Source organism: Podarcis gaigeae (genome assembly GCF_964106915.1).
Source record: "Podarcis gaigeae genome assembly, chromosome: 9".
NCBI classification, from domain to species: domain Eukaryota; kingdom Metazoa; phylum Chordata; class Lepidosauria; order Squamata; family Lacertidae; genus Podarcis; species Podarcis gaigeae.
Genome location: NC_139685.1, coordinates 26801280 through 26820898, shown reverse-complemented (window position 1 = coordinate 26820898; position 19619 = coordinate 26801280). Strand labels below are relative to the sequence as shown.

The following is a 19619-nucleotide window of genomic DNA, read 5'->3' as shown; positions in this document are numbered from 1 at the left end:
GCAAACTTTAACTTTGCTCTACATAATAGGAAGAAGAATGAGGGGAAAGTACACTGTTCTCAAATTTTGCTGCCATTCTTCCATGAAAACAGTTAGGAATCAAAACCAAGTAATCAAAACTAGAGCTGAGCCAAATGTTCTCTCTCAATGTCCTCAAAAGTAACTATTTCAAGAGCAGGGAAACCTATTCAAAAGTGATTATTTTTGCCTTTTACATGGCTCCTCAAAACTACCGGTATTTACAGGCACTGTTTCAGTCCTCTTTTTCCTTCTTAAGTGAACCCTGCCAAGCGGAGTTCAGGTACTGGATGTGATGAAATCATGATACTATGTAATTAATCTGATTTGGTTATGTTCTGACATCCCTAAAAGAAAATGAAATCTATTCAGTGCAATGGTGATGTTTCTTATCCTGGTTGCAGGGATAATTCTAGCCAAGCAGGAATCATTCCGTTCTCTAATATTGAAACACTCTCGATGCTACCTTGTAATAATCGCTGAAAATCAATAGGAGAGTTGCCCCATTTCAAAGCTAAGCTGAGAAAGATGCTCGTGAAATGACCCACCACTGTGGGTTCAGCGCCTTTTCAAAGCAGACAGATCATACATGTTAAAACACTTTTATACAGCCCTTCCTCATGTCAGACTTCAGGGTAGTGTGCAACATAAAACAAATACAATGAACAAGAAAACATCTAACACTTTAAACAGACTGAAATTCGCAGTGTTAAATCTGTAAAATCTATTGAAGGGGCAGGGTAAATGAACATAGATAGACCGTATATCTGTACAGACTTTAAATGAAAATAGAAAGGACACAGTCTAAGGGCAAAAGTAGACTTTACTGGGAAATCCAGGGTTCCTCATTTGAAAGATCAACTGTAGGGGGAAATTATCAGGACAGAGGAGGTGCTTAAAACATTTTCCAGCCTACCATTCCTCCCCTGCCGATTCCTGCCTGCGGTGGGCATATTAAATTATTTTATTTCTACATGGTCTCAGAAACTGGAAGCAAGGAGGGGGAAAAGTCCTATCAGTAGGAGAACAGGCATCTATGGGAGTGGTTAAGTGTTTCAGCTGCTGATCAAGTCCACCCTGCAAATGCCTCACAAGTCCTGCATTCAAAGCTGTTGAACAACCATGAAATTCTGCCCTGAAGGGCAGTTTTGCTGCGTCTTCTTTTTGTTCCATATAGACTGCACACATACAGGAGGGAACAATTTTTCTTTTGGTGAGCAGATAAGATGAAGATTGTGGCCGGGGTAGTTGGCTTTGCTTGTGGGTTGAAAAAGCAGTTGTTTAAAACTATAGTACAATCAGTTTCAAGAATGTTAACATTTCTCAAAAAGAAGATAATCTGTATCTAGAGTATAGAAGCAAAAAACAAGTATCTAGATTTTATGGTAAACATCCCACCCCCCATAATATAGCCAGAATCATCATCATCATTGTATAGTTCTTGAGCATAGTTCTGTATACTCAATGGGGGCATTAGGGTTGTTTTTCTTCAAAACAGAGCACCCGCTCCAGCTTTCCATATGGCATAACAAACTGCTTTTGAAACTGCAACCGTAAAAAGACCAGTGTGGAGTCAGCTATTGAAAGAAAAGGACTCAAAAACTCCACTGGGTTTCTGCAAACCCTTGGGCCTGGTCGGAAGCAGCTCTTTTGGATCCTGCCCAATGAATTTTGGATTGGAGTATTAGCTCAACTGATTCCTCTTCGGGTCAAGGGGAAAGCAGCTAAAATCCCTCCACAAACACAAGAATGGCATCCATGATGTATTTTCAAGGCACGAAATGTCAACCAACGTTGGGATACAAAAACACATGAGGACATCCATCGCAAAGCAATCGCTCCCAATTATGTGAAACATGTTCCTGTTATCTTTGGAAGTTTTGCAATTTCAAAACAGTCATAGCAGGAGAAGCTAACTCAAGGGCATTAGTGCATACTTCCAAGCGCAAAAAAATGTGATGATGTTTTTCAGAAAGTCTCTAGATGTTCACCAGATGTGACACACATTTGCCTCTTCCTTATAAGATGATGGTGTACCTCTAAAATTGGCTATAGTAATATCAATGTGTGATTCTAATCATTCAAAAATGCCTTGCAGATATTCAGCAATTTGCAACTTGTGTAAACCTGTTTCTCTCTCAAGGCAATCCTTAAAATGCCTTGCCTTTTAAGAGTGTCTATCTGCACAAAATATGTTTTTTCAGATTAAATAGGTCACCATATAAGCTATTTAGTACATCTTGTTTCTCTCCCATATGCTGGAATTTGGCTGAGTGGGTGACTCAAGATAACCAGCAAGGAGGTATTAGCTGGCACAAAGAGCTCAATATTCTGTGGTGACGTGTGCATGATGTGCACATACCACGTGATGTGTGCACACCGCACAAAAATAATAACACATTAGCATGTTCCACGGCGTGCGACACGTCAAGTGCATGTGGTTGCCCATTCCTGATTGAACGCTAAGAATTTTTCCCCAGAAAGTTTATGTTTTTAGGAAGCACAGATTATTGCAGCAGCCCTAATCTAGAAAACTGCAGAGTCTATAAAATGCATCGGGAGATGGTGTACAAGAGGAGAAGGAGCTCACAGATGGAGGAAAAATGCATTTCCCCCTTACTTAAGTTTCCCCATGACACATTGTATTAGGATTCTCAATCAGATCATCATGTTCCCTGCTAATAGTGGTCCCTGCTGCTAACAACTGATATTCCTAAGAAATCACCCCTGGACCCAGAAGTCTGCAACAGCTATCAACAGGCCATAAATCTTCCCTCTCTGGGCAAGGTGTTTGAATGGTGGTGGCTGTACTGGAATTCTTGGATGACACTGATGATCTGGATGCAGTTCAGTCTGGCATCCATCTCTGTTTTGGCAGCAAAACAGCCTTGGTCAACCTGCTGGATACCTTTTAGTGGGAAAAGAACTGGGAGTTGGGTGACGCCACCACCATTGAGTGTGGTGTGCTTCTGGATCAACTGTTCAGAATGAGAACTGAGGAAGATAGGACACAGCATTCTGGTGCTTTCATTCTTGCCTGGTAAACTGTTTCATGGAGATGAAAATAGGGTATGGTTGTACCCCGTGGACTTTGTGCTACAGGGTTTTACTTTGTTTGCAATGTTTGATTTTTACATGAAATGACACGGTGCAAGCATCCAGGGGGTCACCAACATGCTGGAGTGACTCTACTAATTTTCATCCAATACAGACATGCTGAATAGAGGTCTGCAGGCTGCAATGGACTGGCTTAATCTGGAGAAAATGAAGGTCCAATTAGCGGGTGGCTCATCTTAACAGGAGGTGGTACACAGCCATTTAATTGCTTCTTTTGTGTTATTTTATGTTGTCTCTGTTCTAAAACATTTAACGTGGGGTTGTGTGACAGAAGTGCCCCTAGGAGCAACATTTAATTCTAGCATAATTCCCCCATTAAAGAAAGGAATATTCTTCAAACCCGTCTCCCTCAAAAGCACATATTGTCTCGCCCAAATTTGCAGACTGAGAATGGGGCAGGGAAGTTCAGGAAGCACATACTGGTCTGCCCTATAAAATTATAATCCCATGAGCACTATAGGGACAAAGACTAATCTAGGTGTACCGGTATATAACAGCAGCTAACACTTAGAGGAGGGGACGCAGGTGGCGCTGTGGGTTAAAGCCTCAGTGCCTAGGACTTGCCGATCGAAAGGTCGGCGGTTCGAATCCCTGAGGCGGGGTGCGCTCCCGCTGCTCGGTCCCAGCGCCTGCCAACCTAGCAGTTCGAAAGCACCTCCGGGTGCAAGTAGATAAATAGGGACCGCTTACCAGCGGGAAGGTAAACGGCTGTGTGCGGCTCTGGCTCGCCAGATGCAGCTTTGTCACGCTGGCCACGTGACCCGGAAGTGTCTCCGGACGGCGCTGGCCCCTGGCCTCTTAAGTGAGATGGGCGCACAACCCCAGAGTCTGTCAAGACTGGCCCGTACGGGCAGGGGTACCTTTACCTTTTTAACACTTAGAGGAGTGCAGTTGATTTGCAATTTATTGTATTAAAAAACGTGGAGGATAAAATTGAGATATGGAACTATGAAAAACATTAATGATGATGAGATGATGACTATGATGTTGAAAGTGCTTCGGAATTCAGACCGTCGGAAGCCAAAACAAAAAATTATTACAATTTGGAAGACAATTGGACTTTTTTATTTTAGTTTGTTTTATTATTGGATTGGATTTGATATGTTAATTGGATGTTCTTACTGGGAAATTAATAAACGCTTTAAAAAAATAATCTTTTTTTAAAAAAATATTTTTTTATTCAATTTTTTAAACACATACAAAAAAGACAAGCACAACACATAATAAAGACAAACTAAAACAAAAACAAACATGTATAATTTCACAATCTTATTTTCGTATACCTTCTTTCATCCGACTTCCCCATACCTCCCTTTCACTGCATCCTTATTTTACAATTTTTTAGCAACCCGTCAATCCATTTATCCATTTAATTCCCTTTCATTAAGTTTTCTTTAATTTATTAGTTACAGCTGTAATTCTCTACTTCTTACCCCTTGACATCTAACCCTCCTCAATTTTACAACAATTTTTGAGATACATTTTAAATTTCTTCCAGTCTTCTTCCACTGTCTTAAAAAAAACGTGGAGGATAAAATTGAGATATGGAACTATGAAAAACATTAATGATGATGAGATGATGACTATGATGTTGAAAGTGCTTCGGAATTCAGACCGTCGGAAGCCAAAACAAAAAATTATTACAATTTGGAAGACAATTGGACTTTTTTATTTTAGTTTGTTTTATTATTGGATTGGATTTGATAAGTTAATTGGATGTTCTTATTGGGAAATTAATAAACGCTTTAAAAAAATAATCTTAAGCAGACAGAGAAGTGTATCAAAGTCTTTATCGCACAGTTCTGACTTTACACCTTGCAGAAAAGAAGCATCTTGGAAAGCTGGCATCATGTATTATGATTCAGTACATAGGAAGCGTCCTTGTGCTGTAATCATGCCAGTGGACTATTGAGTTCAGTACTGTCTACACTGACTGCCAGCAACTGTCTATGGTTTCAGGAGAGCAGACTTTCTCAGGTCTACCTGGAGAGGCTAGGTTCTGAGCCTCTGCAACGAAGCTATGATTCTTTCCCTAAGGACAGCCATGTTTTCTGAGCATTGAACTTAGAAACTCAGATTTGTTTTCCCTTAGGTCCACAGTTTCCCTCTTCACAACCCGCTGCCTGCTAGAAATAGGGCTGTGTGTCCTAGTTCAGAAAATTGCAAGCCTTATGGATAATGCAATTCAAAATAATTGTCATTTGACTGCAGCAAATGAATGTGTACTTAGGATACAATTATAATGCCAGAGACTAAAGTTTGCTTTGGCTCCAATTCCAAACCTATTATAAAGGTTAGGAGGCAATGGGTATAAATCCTGAGATGGGTATGATTAAGAAAGGACTTGGTAACAACTAACCATCAAAATGTATATTTTAAAATGTTTGCTTGCCTTCTGCCCTTTTTCTTCTTCTGCGTTTTTTTTCCTTCACTCAGAATTTAGTTCAACACAGTGCTGTTGTTTTTTCAGCAGACTTTGCACAGTGCTGAGCCTGTATTTACTTTTTTTAATTCAAATAAAATTACAAGTGGTATAGCCATATTTTATATACAATTGGCACAATCTTGCCAAAGCCGGGCAACTTTTTAAAAAGTTTGATCCTATGTATGTGAAATATACTCGAAGTCGAGAGTGGATTTCATGCTCTTTATTCAGCTCATAGTGGTGAGGAGGAAATGAAAGTTTCCCCAAAGTATATGCTATATATACATTATTTATACAATGGGCTGCACATGATTGGCTAATTCCGGAATTCTCCTGTAGGCCAATGAGGTTGTGGATTCACTTCCATCTGAAGCTGGATTGAGTGGCTCCTGCAGACCAATCATACTGCTGCATTGTTCTAGGACCAATCAGACTACTGCATTCTGGACCCTATTGTTCTAGGACCAATCAGACTGCTGCATTTTGGATCCTATTGTTCTAGGACCAATCAGACTGCTGCATTTTGGATCCTATTCAACTCAGTACATAACTGTATGTTTCCTCGATAGTAAGCTCTTGTCAGTTCAAAGATCTATAGGTCAGTTCTATAGGATTACAGCCTCAGTTGTTCTGATTACATGGGTGAGACTTAAGCACATGCTTAACTGTTCTAATCAGTTCAAGGAAACTTAAGAAAGTTTAGTTTAGAGCATAATCTACAGATTTTAATGGAAGCAAAGGCTGGGGCCTGGCTAGAATCTTGATGGTGGCCTACCTAAAAAGTGCCACTGTTAGCTTCTTGGAGGAAAGGACATAAAAATCTCACATTTTATCTTACCTGCACAAGTAGCCTTTCAAAGGCTAGGAAATTGTCCCATTTGGCACTCTGAGGGTGTTTCAGTGTCTGCACAACAGCCAAGGCAATCTGCAGAAGCCCACAATGGTTCTCAATGGCCTCAAATTTCTTTTTGAAGAGTTGGATATGTGAGCTGAGCTGCTCAGGGGTGACTCTCCCTGTGAAAGGAATTGCAGACACTTCTCAACAGTGTGCAGGTAGATGAAAGTAGCAAATGTTACTAATAGCGAGCAATACTTCTGCAGTGTGCTCCAGCAAGAGACAAAGTCTTTTCTCAGCTATTCATTCAGAACAAGCCTTCCCCCCCCTCCCCAATTCACAATGGTTTTCTTTACCCAGGAATAGTACCATCTAGTAATTTTGGTAATTAACATGTACATATAAACATAGCAGTATGAAAGTTGGTGTGTACTCTCCTATGTCTCCTCTTTTTGGAACTCGCAGTTGACCAAAAACAGATGTTTATGAACTGCCACTGCATTTGTTGTGCGAATCTGATGGTTGTAGTGGGTTGACTAGGCAACAAAAGAAAACGATGGGTGCCCAATTTTCATTCATATGGAAGGGCAAAATACGCGCCCTGCAAAGGGTCCCTGTGTCCTTGGTGATCCCATCTGTTGCCCTCATGATATGCATTGCGCTACCACTTAACGTTTCTCGAACAACTGGAACAAAATACATGGTTTCAATTATGTTCCCCACCCCACCCCAAAACCCCCCTCTTAATTTCATCAGTGTACAAGAGGAACACCGTTCTTGCTGGGCCAGCATCATACAAGTTTCATCCTTCAGCTTCAAACTGAGTTTTTAGAGGCAGAACTCGGAAATGCCTTCCTTCCAACATAATAGGTGGGATCCAAAGAACTGTTGGCAGGCAGAAAGAAGCTGCTAGCAGAACGTTGCAAAGGTCTGTGCAAAAATCCATTCCAGATCTCAGTAAGTTCAACAGCAGCTCTCGTGCTCACAAGAGAAGATGAACATCTTTGGGTTTAGTTTCCCTTTCCCAACACGTCTCCTTCCACGAGAAAAAGCACTCTCTGCAAAACATCAAGGCAAAGCCAGCAAAATATCACATGCTTCAAGCTGCCAACCCTTTCGCATGGCTAAAAGCTGACAAAAGGGTCCTTCGCTGAGCCCACAAAGGCTAAAAATGCAGCCGCAGCCATGTCTGTTTTCAGACTAAACATTCAACTCCCAGTCATGCTATAATTTATTTCCTTTAAAGCTGTCATGCAGATTGACATAGTGGTCTGAAAACATTAACCCTGATGCTTTGCAATAAGTGATTTCTCTTTTTTTACCCTTAGCAGTCATGATCTATTGCTACTTATTCAGAATCTGCTTCATGCACAGAAAAAACCACAAGGTGCAAACCTCCCCCCCCCCTTCGTCTCAAAAACGTTATATTTAGAGAAGGTGCAAAATAGCTTTCAATTTCATAAACCTTAAGATACCACCCACTGTTAGGAGGAAAAGTCATTTGCAGTATGCTGTTCACTGGAGAAGAACACCATGGTCTGTGGTTTCCTAGAGCATTTGACTTCGGGCCTTTGCTGGTGCAATGCCCAATAAACTGTGTTCATATTGTAACCCATCTCCAAGCTTAGTGAAGTCAAAAAGCCTGATTTTAACTAGAAGCCTTATTAATCCTCCTGAAGTACTGCCAAGAGCAAGGACTTAAAGCCAGATTGAAGAGGATGAAGGACAGCAATAGATGCTTAACACAATTTGAAGTTTCTCACTTCCTTATGCATCTATATGAATGTGCTTGTCACTCCTTCTATTTTGTGGAAATGTATGTCCTCACTTCACACTGCTTCACACACACTCTCTCTCTCTGTCCCCTGTTCCAGGCCGTTTTATTAAACTTCTTTAAGGGATGCTCCATACAAGAGACACTTTACACTTATGGGTTCCCAAGTACAAAATGTGCATAGACTCTACCAGGTGCAGAGGGCACACACATTTTTGAAACGAGGTAGGCTGTGGTTTTTCACATTAAAGAACTCAAAGAAAATGGGGGTGGGGTGCCTGGTCCTTTCTGCTTTTTTGACTAAGTATATTTGTGAAAGGTGCATTTGAAAACATACATGCAGACTTATAATCCCTAACACAATGCACATTGTACTCAGATTACTTAAACCACAGTTGAAAACATCTCATGAGTAATGGCCTTTTATTAAGGCTGTGGTAGTTTTGTAGGACAAGCATTATTACAAGAAAACTTTGTGCTCCAGGATTGATTGATCAGTGCTAATAATGTCATGTTCTTAAAACTGAGTATCCCAAAGAAGACTGTGGATCTTTTCCTCCAGACTTTACAGATGAATGAAGTGACAAAAAAGAGAAACTCCATCAATGCTGAAGGTGTTTGAATAGATGGGGTATTTTATTTTGGAACATGCATCGAGTTAATTATCTCTTTGGGGACCAATTAATAGGGAGTAAACTTCAAGGAACTGAATACGGCCTCTTTCCTAAGGATACAAGACTGGCCAAGTATGTTAGATTCAGTCCAGCTTTTGTTGATGCTCAATTGCAGAGGTCCCCAAGCTTTCAGCTGACAATCAACAATAAGTGATTCCTTATGTTCCTCTCCATTTTGCAAGCAAACCAGACTGCAGAAATACCATAATAAAAAAATACAATACTTGGGATTCATATAGCACTTTCTGGTGTTCAAAGATTTTCTCACACGCTATCTGGTTATAATTCTAACAACCCTGGATGGTTGGTTAGTGTTATGGTCCCCGTACCCAATTCCCAGATGTGGGGCTAAGGCTGAAAGAGTGTGGCTTGTCTACATCTACGTACCGAGTCCCCAGCTAATATGAGATTTGAAGTAGAGACTTACTGATGATGATTCATAGATCTGCCTCTTATGGAGCAATTATGCCAGGGACAGATATACTTTGCTTTTGCACCAGTACTGAATAAGTGTTTTCAGAAGGGGAAAACATGTTAGGAAGAAAAGCATAAAAATGCCACACACAAACGCCTTGGCAACACTAGCCAATCCTTAGCTGGATTGACTAAACTCAGTGGCTGGAATTCTTTTCCTCCTCTTTAAGTAGTAACAACACAATCCTAACCACACCTATGCATTAATCAGTCTTACTGAATTCAGTGGGGCTTTACTCCAGGTAAGTAGGCCTAGGATTGCATTCCAAGTCATTTAAAGTGTAAACACATCCAAGGATTTTCGCTTTGTGTAATCAGCTGCTACATGGTGTATCAGTTCATTATTTGTTTCTTTTCTTTTCTTACATTTATATCCTCTCTCTGTTCTGTCACAGAACCTACGGCAGTCTATATGCTGTTCCCAAGTTAGTCACCTATCCAGAAACTCCCATCCAGAAAAATCACACCCACTTAAGTTTCAGCAAGATGGTGGGCTCATGTGCCTTCAGACCGTATACCCTGGGACTCAATTAGCTGTGTCAACTTTGTCTGGAGTTCCTCACATTCACTTCTACATCTCTGTTTACTTCAGTTGTCAAGGACAATTTCACCTCCTCGTTATTCTCTTACTTTCCTATGGAGCCAGCCTGCTCTTTGACCCTGTCATGACGTTTTGTACATATGATTCCCCCCACCTGCATTGTGAAATCATAGAGTCCACAAAAGAGTCACATCCAATGGCCCTTTGGATTGCATGCTTCAGCTCTAAATCCTTAGAAAGCTTCGGCACTGGCATGCAACCTAAGAGGCAGAACAGAAGATCCCAGTGCAGTAATGCTGGCCCCCTTACTGTAATACCCTGGTATTTTTAGAATGCTGGCAAGGAATGTCAGGGGATGAACAAGAGCATTGCAAAGTACAGTCATACCTCGGTTTAAGAACTTAATCCATTCCGGAAGTCCATTCTTAAACCAAAACAGTTCTTAAACTGAGGCGCACTTTCCCTAATGAGGCCTCCCGCTGCTGGTGCCCTTCCACCATTTGGCTTCTGTTCTTAAAGGTAAAGGTAAAGGTACCCCTGCCCGTATGGGCCAGTCTTGACAGACTCTGGGGTTGTGCGCCCATCTCACTCAAGAGGCCGGGGGCCAGCGCTGTCCGGAGACACTTCCGGGTCCCGTGGCCAGCGTGACATCGCTGCTCTGGCGAGCCAGAGCCGCACACGGAAACGCCGTTTACCTTCCCGCTGGTAAGCGGTCCCTATTTATCTACTTGCACCCGGAGGTGCTTTCGAACTGCTAGGTTGGCAGGCGCTGGGACCGAGCAGCGGGAGCGCACCCCGCTGCAGGGATTCGAACCGCCGACCTTTCGATCGGCAAGTCCTAGGCACTGAGGCTTTAACCCACAGCGCCACCTGCGTCTTCTGTTCTTAGACCGAGGTAAAGTTCTCAAATCGGGACACTACTTCCGGTTTTGTGGAGTCTGTAAACCAAATTGTTCTTAAACCGGACTGTTCTTAAACCGAGGAACCACTGTAGTTAGGAGTAGTAGTGAAGAGAGTTCATTAAGGTGAAAAAGAGAGACTTTTCATTTATTTATAGATATAGTAAATAAATACTATCACACAGTTACATAGCAATGAGTGTCCCAATTGCATGGAAGCTTGGGCATGAGCCATTCTTCAAGATGACCGTGCAAACATGCAGGTATTTGGAGGCAGAGCCTCACCCCAGAGACCAGGATTGTACCCCAACCCAGGAATCACACAATGACTCCATCATACAAGTAACAAAGAAAGGTAGTACATGGATTTGTTGTTGCTATTAACAAGTTACTGCATATGGGTTACTGATTAATAAAATAGTGTCTATTATTTTTTCTATAATTCTTCACAAGTTTTTTGACAACAAATGTCTTTGGCTTTTACACATCTGAAACACAACTTCTACCTGATCCTTTTTGGTAGGTCTTGAAACCACTCTATGTAATACTGGAGCACGGCACGACCTTAAAGATGGAAACACTCAACAGCCATCAGTATAATAACAAAAAATAAAATAAAAATTGCATTTTGACATGGGGACACAAAACAACATAAAAATGAGCACGAGACCAAGAAAGTAAATATTACTTACAAATATTGGATTAAACTTACCGTATTTTTCACCCTATAGGACGCACTTTCCCCCCTCCAAAAATGAATTCAGAATGTATAGGGAACACTTTATCAATACACTTTCCCTTTAATTATTCTTAGATTAGCTTTATTTAAAAATATATATCCACAGCTAGACATGTAAAAATACTCAGATATGAATTTGAGTTTGAGTATTTCGATTTTCTATCTTAAAAAGAAACAAACACTGAGATTAGGATCCTGCTGTATCTTCAGTCTCAAAATTTTGTTGGAAGATATGCCAACAAAAAGACCATTGTCAGCAAACTCCCTTGTTACAGGAAAAAGTAAGGTTGGCCAAGCCTTCTGTGTCCATGTGCCAGCCATAATTTAATATGCAAAGATAACATACTACCAGCATATTTGGCTTGTAAATGTCTCCGCACAGGTTTTATTTAACAGTATTTTAGTTCTAATTTTTCGTGGTTTATAAGGGTAAGTGAAAATTGATTTAGCTAGAGACATAAACCTAATATGTATTACAGATCTGTCAGTACATACATTTAATCTAATGACAGTATGCCTATTTTCGTTTCAGTTTTTTTGTTCACATCAAGATTATACACTTCAGACAAGCAGTGCTTTATTGCAGCTGGAAGCGGCATCAGAGGTATCTGAACTAAGGCCAACAAATCACATCCAGCTGAACGACGTTCCCTCGTCCTCCAAGGACATGCCACTAAAGATGGTAATTTTCCCTTATTCTTACAGAAACCCTACCTCCATCCTGTGTGTAATGCCTAAATAGGTTGTAATCCAAAGACCGCTTAAGGATCTCCTTCGGTTTCATCAGTCAATATCCATGCTTTTCTTCAGCAGTAAACTATGGTTATTTTCCCACCGCTGTAAATTAACTGGCATTGTTAAATCCAGCACAGCATTTATTATTTGTACTTATGAGATGCCAAATAAATGGAACCTCTGGCCCTGAAGCCTAATAAGGCCTTCAAGGCAGTTTCCTCAAAACCACAACCCAGACCATCCATGTGTCACTATTTTCCAGTGACATTCCTGGATTTACAGAAGCCATCCCAGTTTCTGACTTGATCCTGGAATGTCCCGCTTTTCCTCAGGACATGTATATTTTCACTGGCGAAATGTTGGAGGGTATGGAGTTATCCAACCCATCTGAAGGCAGCCCTGTATAGGGAAGTTTTTTAAAAAAATGTTTAATGTTTTATTATTATTATTATATATGTTGGAAACTGCCCAGAGTGGCTGAGGCAACCCAGTCAGATGGGTAGGGTATATAAAAAGTAAAATAAGAATAGGATGTCCCTATTTTCATCAGAGAAATGTTGGAGGATATGACATCCACCTGCCCCACATCTGACAACATGTGTGACATAAGGAGTGGAACAGGTAGATTTGGCCCACACACAGTCAGGAGCCTTAAAGTACACTCGTGATTCTTCAGAAGCTTGGTAGACTTGATGTCACCAGCAATCAGCTGAATGGCAATGTGAACAAGGCCACTGGTGCTGGGATTGACTGCACTGCAGCAAATTAGGGCCTAGAAAGCCCATTGAATTAATTTCCCTTCCTTTCCCAAGTTTCAGGGAACCAGGCAGAGGGCCTTCTTGGTAGTGGCACCCGCCCTGTGGAATGCCTTCCCATCAGATGTCAAAGAGAACAACAACTACCAGACTTTTAGAAGACATCTGAAGGGAGCCCTGTTTAGGGAAGCTTTTAATGTTTGATGCATTACTGTATTTTAATATTTTGTTGGAAGCTGCCCAGAGTGGCTGGGGAGGCCCAGCCAGATGGGCGGGGTAATAATAATACCTTATTGTTATTGTTAATTATTATTATACCTGTAAAGAGTGGCCGACTGGGAGCAGGGAAACCCAGGATTCAGGCCACTGGCCAGATGAAGTCCCCCCCCCCCTTTAAAATTAAAAAATAGGAACACAACAGGGAGAATATACTACATAAAAATCCACAATAAAACCAAATACAAAACCAGCACAATAAAACACCATACTCAGCACAGAACCAGAAATAGCCATCCAATACATATGCTAAAACCACCAACCTGATCACAGGGACTTAAAGGGCCTGGAAGAATGAAGAAGTCTTAGCCTGTATGAGCACCAGTCAAGCTTTGGAAAAAAAATCAATAGGCAGAGGAGGTCACCACTATAAAGGCCCTCACTCTCATGGACACCCTCTGCACTTCAGACTAGGCTCATGGAGAAAGGTGTGTTTATGGCATCAACCTTCACAGATTCCCATTCATTTTTTTAAAAAAGTATTTAAAAACCACTTCATATTTTAAAAATAACTACGCAATATACCAGCTTCTGCAGTTCTGCAAAAGTGTAAGACAGAAGCTGCAGCACCCATAGTACTGGGTGCAGAATTCAGCTTCTTGAGCAATTCGTTTCTGATTTAAAGACAAAGGCAGTCCCTAGCCCTTACGGCTGCAAATAGAGATGTCACAAAAGGAGAAAGAAAGTAACACAGAACAGCTGCCTTATTGGCAACCACATCTTGCTTGAACCGTCTTATTTCACCTTCACAGAAACCTCAGAAATTATGAGATGCTGGAAAAGACGAGCACCACCAAATAAGCTGCACTTCTTTATAATGATCATATTTGAAGCTGCATATCTCCCATTAGGACTGGTGTGGTCCAACATTAAAAGTTTTGTGAAAGGTGTGTGTGTGTGTGTGTGTGTGCGTGTGTGTGCGTGTGTGTAAGTAAAAGATGCTTAAGTTCCAATTAAAGCATTACAAAGATATGGGGGAACAGGAGGCAAAAGGAATTTGTGCTTCCCATTTCTCTCATTTCATAACATCCAGAGGTGATCATATTGCTGTGTTCTTTCATATCTTGGATATCCTTTCATGTTTGCAGACAAAGTTCAGGCATACCTTACACCCCTAACAAATCTGCCATTTCCTTTGATGGTGCCCCCCACTTTTTTATAAAAAAATGCCAGATAGTTACAAACTACTTAAGGGATTTACAGTAGCCTTATCCCAACCTCTTTCACAAAGCATGCTGCGCTGGTATATTGTTTCTGTAGGCTAGGTCTGCCTTGTGCTCTTTAATGAGATGCTTTCGCCTTTCAGGTCGCATTCTGCATAGTTTACTAGGGAAGAACTGAGAGGGCTTTCTTCCATTAATGGAGGGTTAGAGTAACAGAAGAGAGCACTTTGTTTCTGTTATCCTCCTGGTGTTTCAGCTTTCATCATTCAACATGCCAATAAAGGGAGATAATAAAGGGATTCAGGCTCAGGCTAGATTTACTGTCCACTGTTAAAACTGCCAAGCAAGGCAGGCCCTTTCTGAAGCCACAGAAGGACATTTGTAGCAAAGTGTCTTTTGCTGCCAAATAATATGCTAATAGCAAAGCTTTAAACAAAAGCATCATGAACCATCACTTTCAGAAGCGTTCTAAGATATGCATCTGATCACCAACGAGGCTGCAAAGGAAGTGAGGATCGGGGAAAGAAGAAGCAGTACTTCTCCTGAAGGAACAACACTCCTTTGTTTCAGGAAGCTAGACGCAGAATGGAACTTTCTTTCGGAACCCAATATCTTCAAGTGTGTTAAAATGCAAAGAAGAAGAAGAAGAAGAAGAAGAAGAAGAAGAAGAAGAAGATGCCCAGCGAAAAAAATAAGAGGCCTGTTTTTCAACAAGCCTGACTTCCTTTTGGACACTAGCAAGAATGTTACACTATAAAAACCTTTTTAAAAAATACAGCTACATTTTGCTACTTGACTTGTCTAAACCAGTGCAAAGAATATATACATTTTGAATTGATGAATATTGCATTGAAATAATAAATGTTTAACTACTTGGTGTGCTTTTTAATTATTCCTTTATTGCTGTTTTTTTGTTTGTTATTTAATTGATTTATATTTATATGCTGTTTTCCATGTCTTTATTTATTTAGCAGTATTTATACCTTGCCTACCAACTGAGGTAGCTTAACATATATCCAAAACACAAGAAAGCAGACATTAGCAGAATACTTACTAGAATAGGGTAAATGTGTATATAAATCTGCCCTCCAGTTCTCTGATGTTCCAGTAAGTGCTCTTCTGCATAAACACTCTACATACTGTTGGTTTTTTGCATACTGTTTTCTTTTTTTATTATTATAAGCAACTTTGAGTTCTTTAAAAATGGGCAGGGTATTAATATGTTTGCCATCTAAGATGCACTGAGATGCATCTTTCCACTCAATGGAAATCAATGGACTTTCAACCATCAACCCTGGGTGACCTAGTTGGGTATAACCCTTAAGAAATGAACAACAAACATTAATCTAATTTCATATCCAACTAAGCATCCTCTATGTACGTCATAGAGATATCTTGGTATCGGAGGAGTGTTCAATAACAGCAAAATGTCAGTTATTATGGGCAGGGGACCAAGAGAGAGACTCTGCATTTAGCAGGGGACAATGGGTCTCTATGTACTCAAAAAGACACACACTCTCTCAGGGGAGGTCAAGCTGACCAGTGCAATGGAAGCCAAATACAATGGTGGGCTCAAATGCAGTACAATGGTACCTTGGTTCTCAAACAGCTTAGTTGTTGAACAGATCGGCTCCCAAACGCCGTAAACCTGGAAGCTCCTGCAGCCAATTGGTCTTGGTTTTCAAACAGTTTCAGGACTCCCAGAACGGATTAAGTTCAAGAACCAAGGTACCACTGTAGTTTTATTTTTTTCCAATAGGAGTATATGGCACACATTCACTCAGACAAGAAAAGGATTCGCTCAGGAAAACTGAGCAAGTGAGTTCTCCAATGTACATCCACAACCACTTGTGTCCCAATTCCTCAGGATAACTGTTTCTGCACTTCCTCCTTAATGGTGCTGCTGAGGAGAACTTGGCTCACTGCCTTCTTATAAAGGTGCATTATATCCTGTCAATTACTTATTTGTTTATTTAAGGTGCTTTACAGCATCTTTCTGCCAAGACAGTTTAAAATTTAATACCAACACAAGCAAATTACAAACTTTTTTTTATGTCACCGATGGCCTCTTCAGGAGAAGATGGTTTCCTGACCATGGCATCTTCTTTTCTCTTTGGTTTGTTAATATTTCAGGAAGTATTCATAAATAAGGCCTATGATGATTGACAGCCATGGTGCTACTGTACTATATTCAACCCCAAGTTGTGAAAACGAGAAAGAAGCATGTCTCTTCTTAGATGCCAGCTTAGTATATATTTCTTTGCCTGGAATAGAATGTGAAGAATTCTGGACCTTCTCACTGTATTTTTTTATCCATATAACCTAAAACAACCAAAAATGATTATTTAAAAATATTAGAATTAAGTGCATATTTAAACCACATATACCCACCCAAGTAACAAAAACTGCTTTGTTCAGATGTGGTCTGGCCCGAGGGCAATTTTAACAAGAGTTTTCCTAAAGCTGGTATAATATTTAGGTCTTTAAAGTGGAAAAAATAGCCTTTTTACTCAGCCTTGGCACTTGCATATGACTCCTGCTATAATGATAAATCAGGACCCTGATTTTCAAGCAGCTTCTGAAGTTAATTTGCACACACTTAATGTCCATCCAGGCCTCTTCTCCCAGGCCTTTGACTAATTAAACAATCTATGGCCTTTTAAACTGTCTGGGTGGTAGTGTTTTGGTTTGTTACTGTATGTATTTTTGTGTTTTCGTATTGTCAACTGCCCTGTAATCCTCAAATGAAAGGCAGTAGAGAAATGTTGTTGTTGATGATGATGATGATGATGATGATGCTACATTTTGGATTTAGATAATGAAGCAAGTTTAAAATATCTACATGCTAAAAAGAAGCTTGAAACCATCATTGGCTTGCAATTGTCCTTTGTCCTTCCTGAATGTGTGAAGAGGTTTTTCAAGCAACCGATAGCTGAGGGGGGAAAGTTAAAGGGCACTTTCAGATCATACAAGACAAGCCAGCATTTGCTATCTTGAAGCAGCACTGAGCTAATATGGGTAACTTACATGCCCTTGCCCTTTGGCAACTCAACTCTTTAGTCACCCTAAATTTTTCCAGTCTTCTAGGGGCAAGGAATTACTGAATGGCTCAAGGGACAAATGCTTTCAGATAACAAAGTTAACACAATACTGCTCATAATGAAGTTTTGGCCTAACCATTGTGGACCCTGGTTGTGCAGCCTCAGACAGCAAATTTTGCATATGGAAAGGGGAAAGATCAAATTTATTTTGAAGCAGCTGTAAAAAGGTAAAGGGACCCCTGACCATTAGGTCCAGTTGTGGCCGACTCTGGGGTTGCAGCACTCATCTCACTTTACTGGCCGAGGAAGCCGGCGTATAGCTTCCGGGTCATGTGGCCAGAATGACTAAGCCACTTCTGGCAAACCGTTTACCTTCCCGCTGGAGCAGTACCTATTTATCTATTTGCACTTTGACGTGCTTTCAAACTGTTAGGTTGGCAGGAGCGGGGACCTAGTAACGGGAGCTCACCCCATTGTGGGGATTCGAACCGCCAACCTTCTGATCGACAAATCCTAGGCTCTGAGGTTTAACCCACAGCGCCACCCGCAGCTGTAAAAGGTAAAGGTAAAGGTACCCCTGCCCGTACGGGCCAGTCGTGTCCAACTCTAGGGTTGTGCACTCATCTCACTTAAGAGGCTGGGAGCTAGCGCTGTCCGGAGACACTTCCGGGTCACGTGGCTAGCGTGACGAAGCTGCTCTGGCGAGCCAGCACCAGCGCAGCACATGGAAACGCCGTTTACCTTCCCGCTATAAAGCGGTACCTATTTATCTACTTGCACTTAAGGGTGCTTTCGAACTGCTAGGTGGGCAGGAGCTGGGACCGAACGACGGGAGCTCACCCCGCCGCGGGGATTCGAACCGCCGACCATGCGATCAGCAAGCCCTAGGCACTGAGGTTTTACCCACAGCGCCACCCGTGTCCCTCACCCGCAGCTGTACCTACCCCTAAATTACAGCATGTGATTACTACATTTTATTTGAAATAATTATGCCTTAATGTAGGCTTCCACTTGCTTGTGTCTATTCTTCTGCATTATACCTACAGTATAGTTGTACATCGGTTCTCAAACGGAATCTGTTCCGGAAGTCCATTCGACTTCTGAAAACATTCTAAAACCAAGCATGACTTCCAATTGACTGCAGGAGCTTCCTGCACTCAATCAGAAGCCGCAGAAGCCCCTTCGGACGTTCGGGTTCCAAAGAAAGTATGACTGTATCTTAAAGCAATCACTCAGTATTTCCTTATTGAACAAATATATGTGCTCATATTTTTAGACAATGATGAAATCGTCAATACCAGATGAGCTTATGATTCGGAAAATAGGTAACAGGCACACACAAACTTGAAATAGTTACACCTGTGTCTCAGTCATTCAGCTTTCCTATTCAGTGGTAAATACACAAAAATAACACACAACGGTACTTACAGACCGCTTAACTTAACAAAAGAACTTGTCAGGAAATAGTCCCAGGCTGATTTTCTGTATCATGAAGGCAGAGATGTTCATGCACTGCTCTTGCATGGGATACAAGGCCAGGATGCATACATGATCTGCTTCCTGTTTTTTCACAACACTAGATTTGAAATACAATGGTACCTCGGGTTACATACGCTTCAGGTTACATACGCTTCAGGTTACAGACTCCACTAACCCAGAAATAGGAACTCGGGTTAAGAACTTTGCTTCAGGATGAGAACAGAAATCATGCGGTGGCGGCGCGGCGGCAGCAGGAGGCCCCATTAGCTAAAGTGGTGTTTCAGGTTAAGAACAGTTTCAGGTTAAGAACGGACCTCCGGAATGAATTAAGTTCTTAACCAGAGGTACCACTGTAGAGCCTTTGCTTTTCTTCCACCTAGGAGCTCTGTTGAGACGATACTATGTCCCAAAGAAGGGGGGAAGCAAATCTTGAACACAAGATTGTTGGGTGGGGGGGTGGGGGACGACCAGGAAGCATAGGGCACTTGCCTATCCATCTGCCACCACAGCAAGATGGTGCCCCAAGTATCCATTTCAGCCTTGTGAATAAGCTTACAAAAATAATTAGGCTGCAGAGAAAAAAAAAAACAATTACTAGCATGCTAAGAGGGAAGTAGCTTGTGTTTCTATGCTGGATGTGGAGGAGGAAAAGGAAAAGGGGGCAGGGGGGCAGT

General features: G+C 41.3%; 1 protein-coding gene across 2 annotated transcripts in view; it reads right to left on the bottom strand.

Annotated features, from left to right (window-relative positions):
- The window catches only part of SCFD2 (sec1 family domain containing 2), a 152223-nt gene that overhangs the window by 110360 nt on the left and 22244 nt on the right, over positions 1–19619 (bottom strand). For both annotated transcript variants that reach the window (XM_083755685.1, XM_083755686.1), the window contains exon 4: positions 6399–6574. In XM_083755685.1, coding sequence (XP_083611811.1) covers positions 6399–6574 — 176 coding nt within the window. The remainder of the gene's footprint in view (positions 1–6398; positions 6575–19619) is intronic.